Source organism: Diabrotica virgifera, chromosome 3, assembly GCF_917563875.1.
Source record: "Diabrotica virgifera virgifera chromosome 3, PGI_DIABVI_V3a".
Taxonomy (NCBI): Eukaryota; Metazoa; Arthropoda; class Insecta; order Coleoptera; family Chrysomelidae; genus Diabrotica; species Diabrotica virgifera.
Genome location: NC_065445.1, coordinates 119,765,594 through 119,779,718, shown reverse-complemented (window position 1 = coordinate 119,779,718; position 14,125 = coordinate 119,765,594). Strand labels below are relative to the sequence as shown.

General features: G+C 33.5%; 1 protein-coding gene across 4 annotated transcripts in view; it reads left to right on the top strand.

Moving 5' to 3' along the window:
- LOC126881275 (extracellular sulfatase SULF-1 homolog) overlaps positions 1-14,125 on the top strand; it is a 505,200-nt gene that overhangs the window by 455,993 nt on the left and 35,082 nt on the right. For 3 of the 4 annotated variants that reach the window (XM_050645461.1, XM_050645462.1, XM_050645463.1), the window contains 3 exons: positions 1,855-2,129; positions 11,308-11,520; positions 11,810-12,484. In XM_050645461.1, coding sequence (XP_050501418.1) covers positions 1,855-2,129; positions 11,308-11,520; positions 11,810-12,484 — 1,163 coding nt within the window. The remainder of the gene's footprint in view (positions 1-1,854; positions 2,130-11,307; positions 11,521-11,809; positions 12,485-14,125) is intronic. The other variant, XM_050645464.1, reaches the window with a different exon arrangement.

Sequence of the window (14,125 nt, the reverse complement as noted above, 5' to 3'; positions counted from 1 at the left end):
ATATTCACAGTTTTCTACGTTTTAAAGTCTAGAGACTGAGCGGTCCATTGAACCTGAGGAAGAGGAAAGTACTTGGGCAGTTCATCCTTCACTGTTCCAAGGAAGCTTTTCCTGGATTTTAGCCGCTTTCGTGGTGTTCGAGCTTTGTATAGGGCATGCCGCTCGTCCTCAATCTGTTTAATTTTCTCTATATGCTCTGCAACGTCTCTGCGTCTTAAGGGTTCTGCAAAACCCGCTGCTTTATACAGATTTGAGAGTGGCGTTGGTTTCATGCACCCCGTTACTATCCTGCATGTCTCATTTAGCGCAGTATCAACTTGTTTAGCGTGGACAGATGTGCTCCAAACGGGGCACGTATATTCAGCAGTTGAGAAACACAATGCCTGTGCCGTTGTTCTTAAGACGCCAGGACATGCACCCCATTTACTTCCCGTTAGCTTTCTGAGTATGCTGTTCGTAAATAGTTGTTACTTTCCCTCTCGTTTTATGCAATGTTGTCTGTAGGTGAGGGACCGGTCCAGAGCTACTCCAAGATATATAGGTTGGTCTGTGTGTTCTAGTGTATTACCATTCCACAAAATTTGGAGTTTTCGGTTGGCTTCCTTTGAGCGAAGGTGGAAAGCGCAGTCTTGAGTTTTAGAGGGATTGGGTCTCAACGAATTCTGCATATAGTACTCTGTCATTGTTTTTAAGGCAATTTCCAGTTTCTCCTCCACTTCTTCAAAGCTAGTTTCTTGAGCACATATTGCGAGACCGTCAGCATAGAGGAAATGCTTGGTTTCAGTCGGCGTAGGTTGGTCGTTTGTGTATAGGTATGTTGAAAAGCATTGGTGCTAAAACACTTCCCCGTCTTCTTCTTCACGTGCCATCTCCGTGACGAAGGTTGGCAATCATCTTTGCTATTCTCGCTTTTGACACTACAGCCCGAAAGAGTTCAGTTGAGCTGCATCCAAACCATTCTTTGAGATTTCACAGCCAGGACATTTTTCTCGTACCTATGCTGCGCCTTCCTTGAATCTTTCCCTACACAATTAATTTTAGGAGTTCATATCGGCTACCACGTGTTATATGACCCAAGTATTGATCAGTATTGATTGACCAGTATCTCCCTGCTGTTCTGTATTCTCCTTAGTACTTCCTCATTGGTTATTCTGTCTGTCCAGGAGATTCTCAGCATTCTTCGACACGTCCACATGTCAAATGCTTCTAATTTATTGAGGCATTGTTTATTAAGAGTCCATGTCTCCACACCATACAAAAGCACAACCCTCCAGCACAACGGAAAAACGTCTGTTTTGCAGTAAGGAATATACGACCTTACCCAAATGGTAGTCATTGAGAGTGTAGTAAAATTTGCGGAGCAATGTTTTGTGCCCTACTGTGTCATAGGCCGCTGTCAAATCTACGAAAGCAGTCCCTGATATAAGTTTTTCCTCAAAGCCCTCTTCAATGGGTTCTGTTAGTACGAGGACTTGACCGGTGCAAGATTTGCCGGGTCTGAATCCTCCTTGTTGTGGGATGAGGTACTTATCGACGTTTATGACATCCGTACATGACTGTGGCCTTCTTTATTTGTCCTCTTAGGCCTCTGGCTGGGTCATGATAACTACACTTAGCTGTTCTATGAGTTTTTCCTCTACCATGAGCTTGTATCTAATTGGATCTTTCGCAATGGTACTGCATTTTAAGAAGTTTTACTGTTTCGCAAACGTAAGAAGTTTTATTTTAGAATTCTACCCTTACCTTAGTACCTTAATACCTTAGTACCTTGTAACAGTTGGTACAGAAAATCTCTTTTCTGTTGATATCTATATGTCGTATTTAACCAATTATAATACATTTTGTGTTTTTCAGGAGATCGACAGCTAGACAATAGACTCGTTCCAGTTCTGCCTCCGTCTAAAGTTGAGCGATTGGCTGTTGAATGCCTAAGGCCGGAAATGAGACTGCCTTGCCAAAGAGGTCAACGATGGTACTGTGAGAACGAGGCTGGACGATGGAGAAGGAGGAAATGCAAATTAGTGCCGCAAAATACTCAGGGACAATATATGATTCCTTTACCTTCCAATAAGGCCTACAGGAAATGTGCCTGTTTTACCCCTAATGGTCTTGTATATAAAAAATTGCCAGTAAGTTTTTTGTAAAATATGTTCAGGTGTAAAAATATTGTGTAAATTATATTGAGTTGATAGTGCTTATCATGCTTATGTTATATTAGGAAGTTTGACTACTGTCGGAGGTCCCATATCTGACCCAGATATTTTAGTAAAATTGTGGCTTATTTCCCATCAATACTAAAAAAATGCCACAAGAAAATTGCTTCAGAACAACGTTAAGGACAAAATCTTTGAGATATTTTTTTAAATGCCCAACACTCCCGGGGTTAATATAAATAAAATGTTATTAAGTTAATACAGCTAAATTGGGCTTCATTAATTAATATACTTGGTCACAAGAGATACCAGGTGATCTGGTACGAAAGTCTCTATCATCAGATGCTATGTATTTTCTACGTTATTATACGTAGTAAAGGTCTGGACACTTTCTGAAACTTATTTAGGAAAATCGAGACCTTTAGGATGTGTTACAGGACGCATCTTAAAAGTTCATGAGCGGAACTTGTGACTAATGTTGAGGTCCATACGTAGAATAATCAAGAAATGCGAGATAATTAACACAATCAAAGAGCGCAATGGACAGCCTAAGTCTTGACGTCACAAACTTGGGAGGAGCTTATATTTGGCTCCAAACAATTCTGTTTATAATGTTAAACACTCATAAGGAATTTTTAATTTATTGTTTACGTGGTTTGTGTGACAAAATAAGACTTTTCATTTAGGTATTTAGTTAAAGAAACGTGCCAATTAAGAGATTTTTATTCGTTTTTGCCCAGGTGAGTTAATTTAATGCAATGATTAGAATGTAAACAGTTTTGAGGTTATGTTTATTTTCAATCACTAAGGAATAAAAACCACCTGAGCAAAAACGAATAAAAATCTCTTAATTAACACGTTTCTTTAACGAAATACCTAAATGAAGTCTTATTTTGCCACACATAGCACATAAAAGAAAAATTCCTTATGACCATTTAAGGTTACAAGCAAAATTGTTTGGAGCCAATATAAGCTCCTCCCAATTTTGTGACATTTGTGACGTCAGACTTAGGCTGTCCATTTAGAATATCTTGGCCATGTTATCAGAAATGAACATAGATATGGCTTGTTGTAACTCATTCTTCAGGAAGATAGATATGGCTTGTTGTAACTCATTCTTCTTCTCATATTTGAAAGAACCAGGGAGAAGAATATCTTGACTTCAAAACCTGAGAAAGTGGTTCAATACGTCTAGAACCGGACTATTCCGAATAGTTGCAGGAAAAGTTAGCATAGTCATTGATCACCAACATCCCGAACGGATATGCACCGTAAGAAAATAAGGTGATCTGAAATGTTTAACATCAGCATCATGTTAAATCCATGAGTATCTCTGTAGAGAGATAGAAGTATAGTATAGAGAAAGAACATATATTGCCAGCTGACCGAGTTAAAGCCTCCTTGGTATGATTGGCTTTCACATGCATTTTATTTTATTGGACCTATCCTAATATATTTAGAATTTAATTAATATAAGGCTTTGGCGTTAAAGGAATGTATGCCACTAGGAGTAAGTTTTGAGAAATCGCCTTTGGAAAATCAGTTTAAATGCACAAAATCAAAATGAAACTAAATTTTTATTTCAATTCGGCTGCAAAAGATAAAACAGCTTACCTAGCCTTACGCCAATAAAAAGATATTAAAAAAATTGCTACCAATCTTCAAAGGTAGTCTAATTCTATAATTTCTTTCATTACAATTTTTTCGTGCGGTCAATCAACTGTCATTATTTTCCCCCATAACTCTGAAAATATCCCCCAACAATTATTGTTGTAAGCAAAAAAGTTGGGCGTCTAGTCAAAATGAAGCTATTCACGAAAAATTAGCTTGTTAGCAGTAAATGGTGAAAATAGGCCTGGGATTCCTTTGAAATTTCAAATAAATTTATTGATGTACACTGGGGTGCAAAATTAACTAGACACTCAGATTTTTTTGTTTTTCTGGTATTTTTTAGTACAAAAGTTGTTTAATTTTCAAATTTATTTGTTTGAATTCTATTTTATGTCTTATTAGCGATAACGTTTTTTCTGCTAACAACATTTCTACACAAACGTTTCGTTATTAATGTGACGTAGTGGCTTAAATGAAACAGCATTAATTTAAGGATAGTGTAGTATTGTACGTGGTTATAAGTCCGGCTGTAGGTTTTTGTGTTATCTCTTGTTTAACACTTGTATTAAAAAATTATGACATCAGAAGAAGTAGCACAAGCTGTTGCTTTACAGTATGCTGGGCGGAGCATTCGTTACATCGCAATCGCTTGAGGTATTTTTCGAAGTATAATGTTTAATGCAATACAAACATTTCGAGAAAGAGATCAATACACCAGGAGGCCACGTCAAGGTAGACGAAGAACCAGGGAAGACGAAGTTAAGTCGAAGATCGCTTTCTTAGATTGCAAGCGATACGCGATTTCACATTATCAGCACCAGTACTTACTCAACGATTAAAAGTATGATAGTGCGGCAGATTCGTGCAAATATTATAAGAATTGTGCATTTAATGATAGAAGCATATAATTTGGACCACGTATACTACACATATAAAGGTTCAAAATTAGATATGAGGCCATCTCAAATTTTACCTTTTACAAAAATGGAGGGCATTCAAAATGGCGACGATACATGCGTGACTAATAGCACGATAACTTTTAAACGAAAATTCAAGTCCGGCTTCAACCAAATTTGATATATGGGTTCTTTTTTTTATGTATAAGATCGAGCTCCTGAACCGGCAGAATCGGTTTACCAGAAGTTGTGTTTTTCCTGATTTTTTATGTAAAAATATGTTGTTTTTTTTTTCAATTCTTGCACCCTGTAATTTTTCAAAAAGGTAATACTGGCATTGCAAAGAGCGTAAAAATATTTTTTAGGAAATATTTTAAACTTTTTAGTAATGTTAATTACCATGTAATAAATTCATAACTTATCTTCACATGTACCTATGTGCGGCAGATTCGTGCAAATATTATAAATTGTGCATTTATTGGTAGAAGCATATAATTTTTACCACATATACTACACATACAAAAATTTAAATTTAGATATGAGGCCATCTCAGATTTTGCCTTTTACAAAAAAGGCGGGCATTCAAAATGGTGACATACATATGTGACTAATAGCACGATAACTTTTGAACGAACAGTCCGATTTCAACCAAATTTGGTATATATGTTCTTTTTTAATGTATAAGATCGAGCTCTTGAACCGGAAGAATCGGTTTACCAGAAGTTGTGTTTTTCCTGATCTTTTTGTAAAAATATCTTGTTTATTTTTTCAATTTTTTCACCCTGTATATATTAATTTTTCAAAAAGGTAACACCGGCGTTGAAAAGAGGGTAAAAATATTTTGAACTCATTAGTTATCTTAATTACCATTCAATAAATGCATATCGTATCTTCACATGTAGGTACCTATGTGCGGCAGATTCGTGCAAATAACAATAGGTTTGTTCTAGCAAACAGTCAAACTAGTCAGAAACCGTCAGCAAACAATTGGTCAGTGAGAGAACATAATACAGTTACCAGTGCTATCCCCTCTACTCGCGCTGTTCCACTATTCGCTGATGGTTTCAAACCGTTTGAAACTGATGCTAGAACTAACCTAACATAAGAATTATTGTGCATTTAATGGTAAAAGCATATAATTTGGACCACACATACTAGGCATACAAAGATTCAAATTTAGATGTGAGACCATATCAGATTTCGTCTTTTACAAAATGGCGGGCATTCAAAATTAATCTGCCGCCCATAGGTACATGTGAATATACGTTATACATTTATTAAATGGTAATTAACATAACTAAAAAGTTCAAAATATTTCCTAAAAATTATTTTTACACACTTTTCAATGGCGGTATTACCTTTTTGAAAAATTTATATATACAGGGTGAAAGAATTGAAAAATAAACAACATATTTTTCATAAAAAAAAACAGTAATAAGCCAACTTCTGGTAAACCGATTCTTCCGGTTCAAGACCTCGATCTTATACATCAAAAAATAACCTATATACCAAATTTGGTTGAAATCTTTTTGGTTCATAAGTTATCGTGCTTTTAGTCACATATGTATAGTCGTCATTTTGAATGCCTGCCATTTTTGTAAAAGAAACAAAAAATGAGATGGCCTCATATCTAAATTTGAACCTTTATATGTGTAGTGTTTATGGTCCAAATTATATGTTTCTACCATTAAATGCACAATAATTCTTATAATATTTGCACGAATCTGCCGCACATAAGTACATGTGAAGATTCCGTTATGCATTTATTAAATGGTAATTAACATAACTAAAAAGCTCAAAATATTCCCTTAAAACTATTTTTACGCTCTTTACAATGGCGGTATTAACTTTTCGAAAAATTAATACATACAGGGTGAAAGAATTGAAAAAAAAACAACATATTTTTACATAAAAACCAGGATAAACACAACTTCAGGTAAACCGATTCTTCCGGTTCAAGCCCTCGATATTATACATAAAAAAACCTATATACTAAATTTGGTTGAAATCTGACGTCTGGTTCAAAAGTTATCGTGCTATTAGTCATATATGTATAGTCGCCATTTTGAATACCCGCCATTTTTGTAAAAGGCAAAATTTGAGATGGCCTCATGGCCTCATATCTAAATTTGAACCTTTATGTGTAGTATAAGTGATCCCAATTATATACTTCTATCATTAAATGCACAATTGTTTCACATATTACCCCAGGCTGTGGGTGAAAAATAGGTCGATTTCAGGATATAATTCAGGAATTTTTGAAACCTATCAGGTGTTGTAAAGGACGATGCCAGGAATAACTTCTACTAAAATGTAACCAAAAATATTGTGCACTTTTTTTTTAATTGCGATTTTCATTTGTTAAATTTGCAATTTTTATTGATTTTTAATTTTGTAGCTTAGGATATTGATTTTAGAGAAACACTTTTTAATATAAAGTTGTAGTAAATTAAAAAACCTACAATTTGAGCTGTGGTAAGTTTAATTTCGTTAATTGGTTATTGCAAAACAGCCTGCGAAATGTCCAAAATGGCCGTTTTTTACAATTGCATTATTTATTATACAAATATTTTTTTTTTATTTTTTAAAGCTTTAAAATGAAGATCTGTCAATTCCAAACATAAAAAAAATTGTAAAACCAGATTAACGAATTTGTTGCTTAGATATTATAAATTGTTTATCACAAGAGGTCAAATGTCGAAGGCTATAACTTTTTGAAAAAAAATCGTAGAAAGTTATTGAATCATCTAATCTCTTTCGAAAGATTTATATTTTCATATTCTGATGTAAAAAATGCGTAAAACATTTTTAAACCTCTAATTTTTGGGTTTGAAAGTAAGGGGGCAAATTTCGTTATAAACATTTAGAGCTGAACCGGCCCTGTACATCCTATGAGTTTTTAACTTACAGATTATTGTTGCTAAAGATGAAACAAAGATTTATAAAAAAATAAAAAATTTCTACAACCAACTGAAGCCGAGATAATTTTTGGGTTTGCAAATAAGGGGGCAAATTTCGTTATAAACATTTAGAGCTGAAGCGGCCCTGTACATCCTATGAGTTTCTAACTTACAGATTATTGTTGCCGAAGACAAAACGAAGATTTATAAAAAAATAAAAATTTTCTACAACCAACTGAAGCCGAGATAATTGTTTTCTTTTTCTTAAGTCGTAGTGACTTTATTTATAACAATTAAGAAATTATTTTACAGTCATTGACTAAAGAAAGACATATTATCTTAAAATAAAAATTATTATAAAATATAATTACATTTAATTATTAAAAATTATTTTTAAAATCGGTGCTTTTGCGAGCGGCCGAATTTTGCAAATCGCCCGGCTCGCTTCAAATCCGCGCGGTCGGAAAATTTTTACGTAACTTGTATTAAATTTTGACAAAAAACATTTTAATAATATTACCGTTATAATATACAATCTATTTACCACTGTATTTGTTTTTCTTGATAAACTTTTATATGTTAAATTTCATTTCTGAAGAAATAATATTACAAAAATGATACATATATATGAAATATATAACTATATTTTTAATTTTTTCATTGTTATATAAATATAATAATAATAATGTTACTTCTTACTATAATATACAATATAAAACTTTTTCTTCTTGTAGTGACTATTCTTTTTGGATTTCACATATAAAAGTTTATTAAGAAAAACAAATACAGTGGTAAATAGACTGTATATTATAATGGTAATATTATTAAATTGTTTTCTGTCATTTAATACAAGTTACGTAAAAATTTTCCGAGCGCGCGGATTTGAAGCGAGCCGGGCGATTTGCAAAATTCGGCCGCTTGCAAAAGCACCGATTTAAAAAATAATTTTAAATAATTAAATGTGATTATATTTTATAATAATTTTTATTTTAAGATAACATAAGTCTTTCTTTAGTCAATGACTGTAAAATAATGTCTTAATTGTTATAAATAAAGGCACTATGGTTTAAGAAAAAAAAAAACAATTATCTCGGCTTCAGTTGGTTGTAGAAAATTTTAATTTTTTTATAAATCTTCGTTTCGTCTTTAGCAACAATAATCTGTAAGTTAGAAACTCATAAGATATACAGGGCCGCTTCAGCTCTAAATGTGTATAACGAAATTTGCCCCCTTATTTTCAAACCCAAAAATTATCTCGGCTTCAGTTGGTCGTAGAAATTTTTTATTTTTTTATAAATCTTCATTTCATCTTTAGCAACAATAATATGTAAGTTAAAAACTCATAGGATGTACACGGCCGCTTCAGCTCTAAATGTTTATAACGAAATTTGCCCCCTTATTTTCAAATCCAAAAATTAGAGGTTTAAAAATGTTTTACGCATTTATTTACATCAGAATATGAAAATATAACTCTTTCGAAGGAGATTGGATGTTTCACCAACTTTCTACGATTTTTTTTCAAAAAGTTATAGCCTTCGACATTTTACCTCTTGGGATAAACAATTTATAATATCTAAGCAACAAATTCGTTAATCTGGCTTTAAATTTTTTTTTATGTTTGGAATTGAAAGATCTTTATTTTAAAGCTTTAAAAAATAAAAAAAATTATTTGTACAATAAATAATGCAATTGTAAAAAACGGCCATTTTGGACTTTTCGCAGGCTGTTTTGCAATAACCAATTAACGAAATTAAACTTACCATAGCTCAAATTGTAGGTTTTTTAATTTCCTACAACATTCTATTAAAAAGTTTTTCTCTAAAATCAATATCCTAAGCTACAAAATTAAAAATCAATAAAAATTGCAAATTTAACAAATGAAAATCGAATTTAAAAAAAAGCGCACAATATTTTTGGTTACATTTTAGTAGAAGTTATTCCTGGCATCGTCCTTTACAACACCTGATAGGTTTCAAAAATTCCTGAATTATATCACGTTTTTTCACCCACAGCCTGGGGTATATCGGTTGCACTATGTACACAGAGACACAGTTTGCATTTATACCGTTCGAAGACGCTTAAATATGGATACGGATTCAGGTCCAGAATACCTGTCACGGGACCTCTATTAACAGCAGATCACCGGAGGCAACGTTGACACTTCGCTTGCGAATACCTTAATTGGGGTATTGACGATTGGAGTGCTGTCCTTTTCACATTTAAAATTTAACACATACTCATCAGATGGACGACCTAGGATTTGGAGAAGAGCTGGTGAACGTTATCAGCAATGTTGTTTTACTTCGAGAGTTCAATTTGGTGGAAGTGGTATAACGGTGTAGGCAGGCATTTCCCTAGAGGCTTTTACAGAACTTGTTACAACTCAAGGGAGTAATTTGAACGGTCAACGGTATATTGAGTAATGTTGGGAATGAAGTGCCATTTGCCCCATTTGTTGCAGACAACTTTCATCTGATGCAATATAATGCTACAATATAATAACACGCACAAACCATACATACTTATAGACGTTTCACGTAAATTGTCAAGGTCAAGACAGCAAATTAGTTACCATTCCAATCCAGAGATGTCGCTGTCAGTCAATTCTCTTGTCATATTTAACAACTGACAGTTGACAATTAAATTAATTTGTTATTTACTTTTTATTTTACAGTTTGTGGCTTAAATATTTTATTATAGTGGTGTTACGTTTTTAATTAGATTTAATCACAATTTTAATCAATTGTATTAACCTCCTCTCCGTTTTTGTGAGTAGAATTTTTAGTTTACATTGATCATCCCGTGTTGTGTATCTCCACATTTAAAAAAACAATATAATAGATCCTGAAACAGTTTATTCCAATATACAAGTGTGTCATCAACATTTCGGGCCTATATATTTTTGGAAGTTTGTGAAAGATTATAAGGTATTTATCTAAACAATCATCCTACAAGATTATTTCAAAAATTTTCATTCAACTCAATATTACACATCAGTGCTTTCACGTGACACATGGCAGTAGTGTTTATAGCATTTTGAAAACAAATTGGAATATTTGAAGTTTTCAGTAAAACATTGAATAAAACATTGAATTGTCTTTCTGTTGTTTTAATTTCCTGCGAAATTTCATCAAAAATCCCGCAAAATTTATAATTTGAAATTCCCACGTAACTAAAATTTGTCAATTTAGTTCCCATTCCAATCAAGAGATGGCGTTAATTCGATCCGAAAGATTAACATGGCCGTGAAACGTCTATGAGTATGTATGGTTTGTGATAACACGGAATTAGTTGGATGAAGTTGGGATTCGTTTGTCACCATGGCCCTCAAGGAGTCAAGACTTAAAACCAATAGAGCATGCATCGGATATTCTGGGACGAGGTATTCGACGTAAACATGGTGAGTTTAAAATCATGAATGATTTGGAGCAAGCAGTTTGCAACGAATGAGATTAATAGACTCTACTAAATATCGTTTTTCATAAAAAAAATTAGTTTTTGTTTCTTTGCAGATTTTCAATTTTTTTGAATTTTTTATTCTCATTTCTGTGTAACATTCTTGAGTTGTAATAAATTTGACGTTTAAATTTTGTTTAGCATTGATATACAACTGGGAACATCTTCAACTTTTTTAAATGCCAGTTTTTAGCAAAAATCTGAGTGTCCGGTTAATTTTGCACCCCAGTGTATTAAAACTGTGTATTATAAATTCCCTTTTCTATTCCTAAAATTACTTAAACTGTTTAGTTACAGAGTATATCAAGGAGTAGGTATTCCAGACCTAGTAGCAGCAGCAGAATAAAGAGAGATACAACATTGGAAGAAGTAATCTTCGAAGACGATGACGATGAAGATGAAACAAACGAGTCACATATTTTATCTAAAAGGGAACGCATGCTTAACCTCGAGCATTTGGAGAATGCTATGGAAGATGTAGAAGATCAGATACATGGACTAAGGGTAAGACTTAAATTTAATACATTTATTATATTTTTTTTTTCACTTTTCACAGTTTGGCGCTGGATCGGCAGGAATTGACAATTAAAAGATTACACTAGTTCAATATTTGAACTCTGAACTATTGTGAGCATCATCTTTTTCGCCGTTTAAATGGATTTCATATTCACGTAATTGCCGGCGTAACGGTGCCATCGTTCGATGGCACTTATTTTGTATTATTTAAAAATTCTAAATTGAGTTATTTTGTATTTGTACTAATATGTCTAATAATAACGCTATTCTATTTTAGCTCCAAAACGCAACCCTAGCTAATGATCCTTCCTTAAAAGTTAACCTCGACACCAACTCCATCGGAACTCCAGCATGCTTTGTCCAGAAAGGAAAAATAAATTGTTCAACTGTGATTTATAAAGACAAAAAAACATGGAGACGTTCACGACATCGAGTAGAAAACGAAATTCAAGATTTAAAGCATAAATTAGAAACCCTCAAAGAAATCAGACGTCATTTGAAGAATACAAGACCTTTAGATGACACTGACAAAGGAAATGGTACCGAACTTAACGCTTTTAATGATTTAACTTTCCAAAAAAATAACTTACATGTAGAAGTTTCCAATAACCCTGGAATCTTTAGACCAATGCCCATTGGTACTAAAATTAGCAGCAAGAAGCGTAGAAGAAAGCCTGTTACTCTACCAACAGAACCAAAACCGATAAGAACTACGACAGAAACGACTTCTACATATGCTACATCTTATGGTACATCTGGTTATACTAATGATTTTGAAAATGTATCAGCTACTTCTCCAGCGGCCGAAATTACAACAGCACCGTCTATAGATATTACTAATCACCACAGGCATGGACATAGGTCTCATGCTATTACTTTGAGGCCAACAATGACAACTACAACCCCGAATGTAGTTTCTTCGACTAGGAACAGGAAGATTCAAATTCAAAAGGTTTGTATTTTTATATTCTTAGATATTTTCTACACATACCAGAGCGGTATTTTGTCATTCGAAAACATACTTTTTTTTTTCAAATTGAATCAATTCGTGACTTATTTACAGACTGAGTAATTTATTACCTAGTCACGCTCCAAATATCTTCTCTTTTTCTTCTTCAGGTGTCATCTCCGCTACGGAGGTTGGCAATCATCATAGTTATTTTAATTTTTGAGGCAGTAGCTCTAAATAGTTGTTTTGAGCTACATCCAAACCATTCTCTCAGGTTCTTCAGCCATGAAATTCGTCTTCTTCCGATGCTTCGTTTGCCATCTATCTTTCCTTGTATTATGAGTCGTAGGATGCCATACTTCTCGCCCCGCATCACATGTCTGAGATACTGTAGTTTTCTTTCTTTAATTGTAAGTTCAACTTCCTTCTCTTTACCTATTCTTTTCAATATTCGTAACTCTATCTACCCAGGAAACCCTCATAATTCTTCTATAGGTTCACATTTCAAAGGAGTTAAGTCCAAATATCTACAATTTCATAATTAAACAAGCTTCGTAATTAAAAAAAACTAATCCCAGAGCACGGTAGTTCTCGCCAGTATCACACACCCCCTACATGCGATACTATACGGGGTGTCCAGAAACTCTACCGACAAACGAATACAGGAGATTCCTCAGATAATTTTAAGACAATTTAACCCAATTCACTTAGTCCGAAAACGCTTCCTAAGGGAGCTAGAGCTATTTGAAGATGGCGTCTGGTAATTAGTTTTTCGTAAATAGCTCCGGAACGCTTCTATTTAAAAAAACAAAAATTGGTATGCATATTTATCTTCCAGAGATAAATCGATTCCATCCATTGCAAATTTCTAGTACCGGTCATAGGCGTCCGTTTTGGGTACGGCAACGGTTACTTTATCGTATAACTTTTTTGTCTTTAACTTTTAAGCATTTTTGACTCTGGATTATTAAATTGTGAGGTATTATACCCAATACCTGTACTAAAAGGTACTCTTGTTTTAAGTCGATAGGATACACTGTTTTCTAGAAAAATCGATTTGAAAATTTTTCGTTTTTTAAATTTAAAAAAAAAATAAAAAAAAACTATTTAGAAAAACGAAAATTGTACGTTTAATTATATTCCAGAGATAAATCGATTTCATAATTTCTAGTATCGGTCATATCAGGGGCGCGTTTAGGTCAAATGACGCCCTAGGCAATTCTCTAGTAGCCGCCCTTCAAACATGTACCATTTTTGCGAAAAAAAAATGCAAGCAGAATTTTTTATTTAAATAAGATGGTTGGTTCTACAAATAATGTTTGGAAATGTGTTAAAAATATTCTTTATTTTACATCCGGCGTAATGTTACATATTACTATTATAAGTATGTTTGAACGTTTTGACCTGTGCCCAATCCATGCGGTTTAACTCATGATACTTAGAAATTACCTGTTTGTAGGCGCGCCTACTCGTTCGATTTTAAACGAGACATTGAAAACATTACTCAAGCACTATGTGTTTATAGCTTTGTTTAACAATCAAAAAGTTAATTTTTAGCAATGCAAATAATCAAAACCGGTATAATTTGACATGTACTTTGAAATGCGGTAAGCAGAATTGCCATTTTATTTTTTAATTATAAGT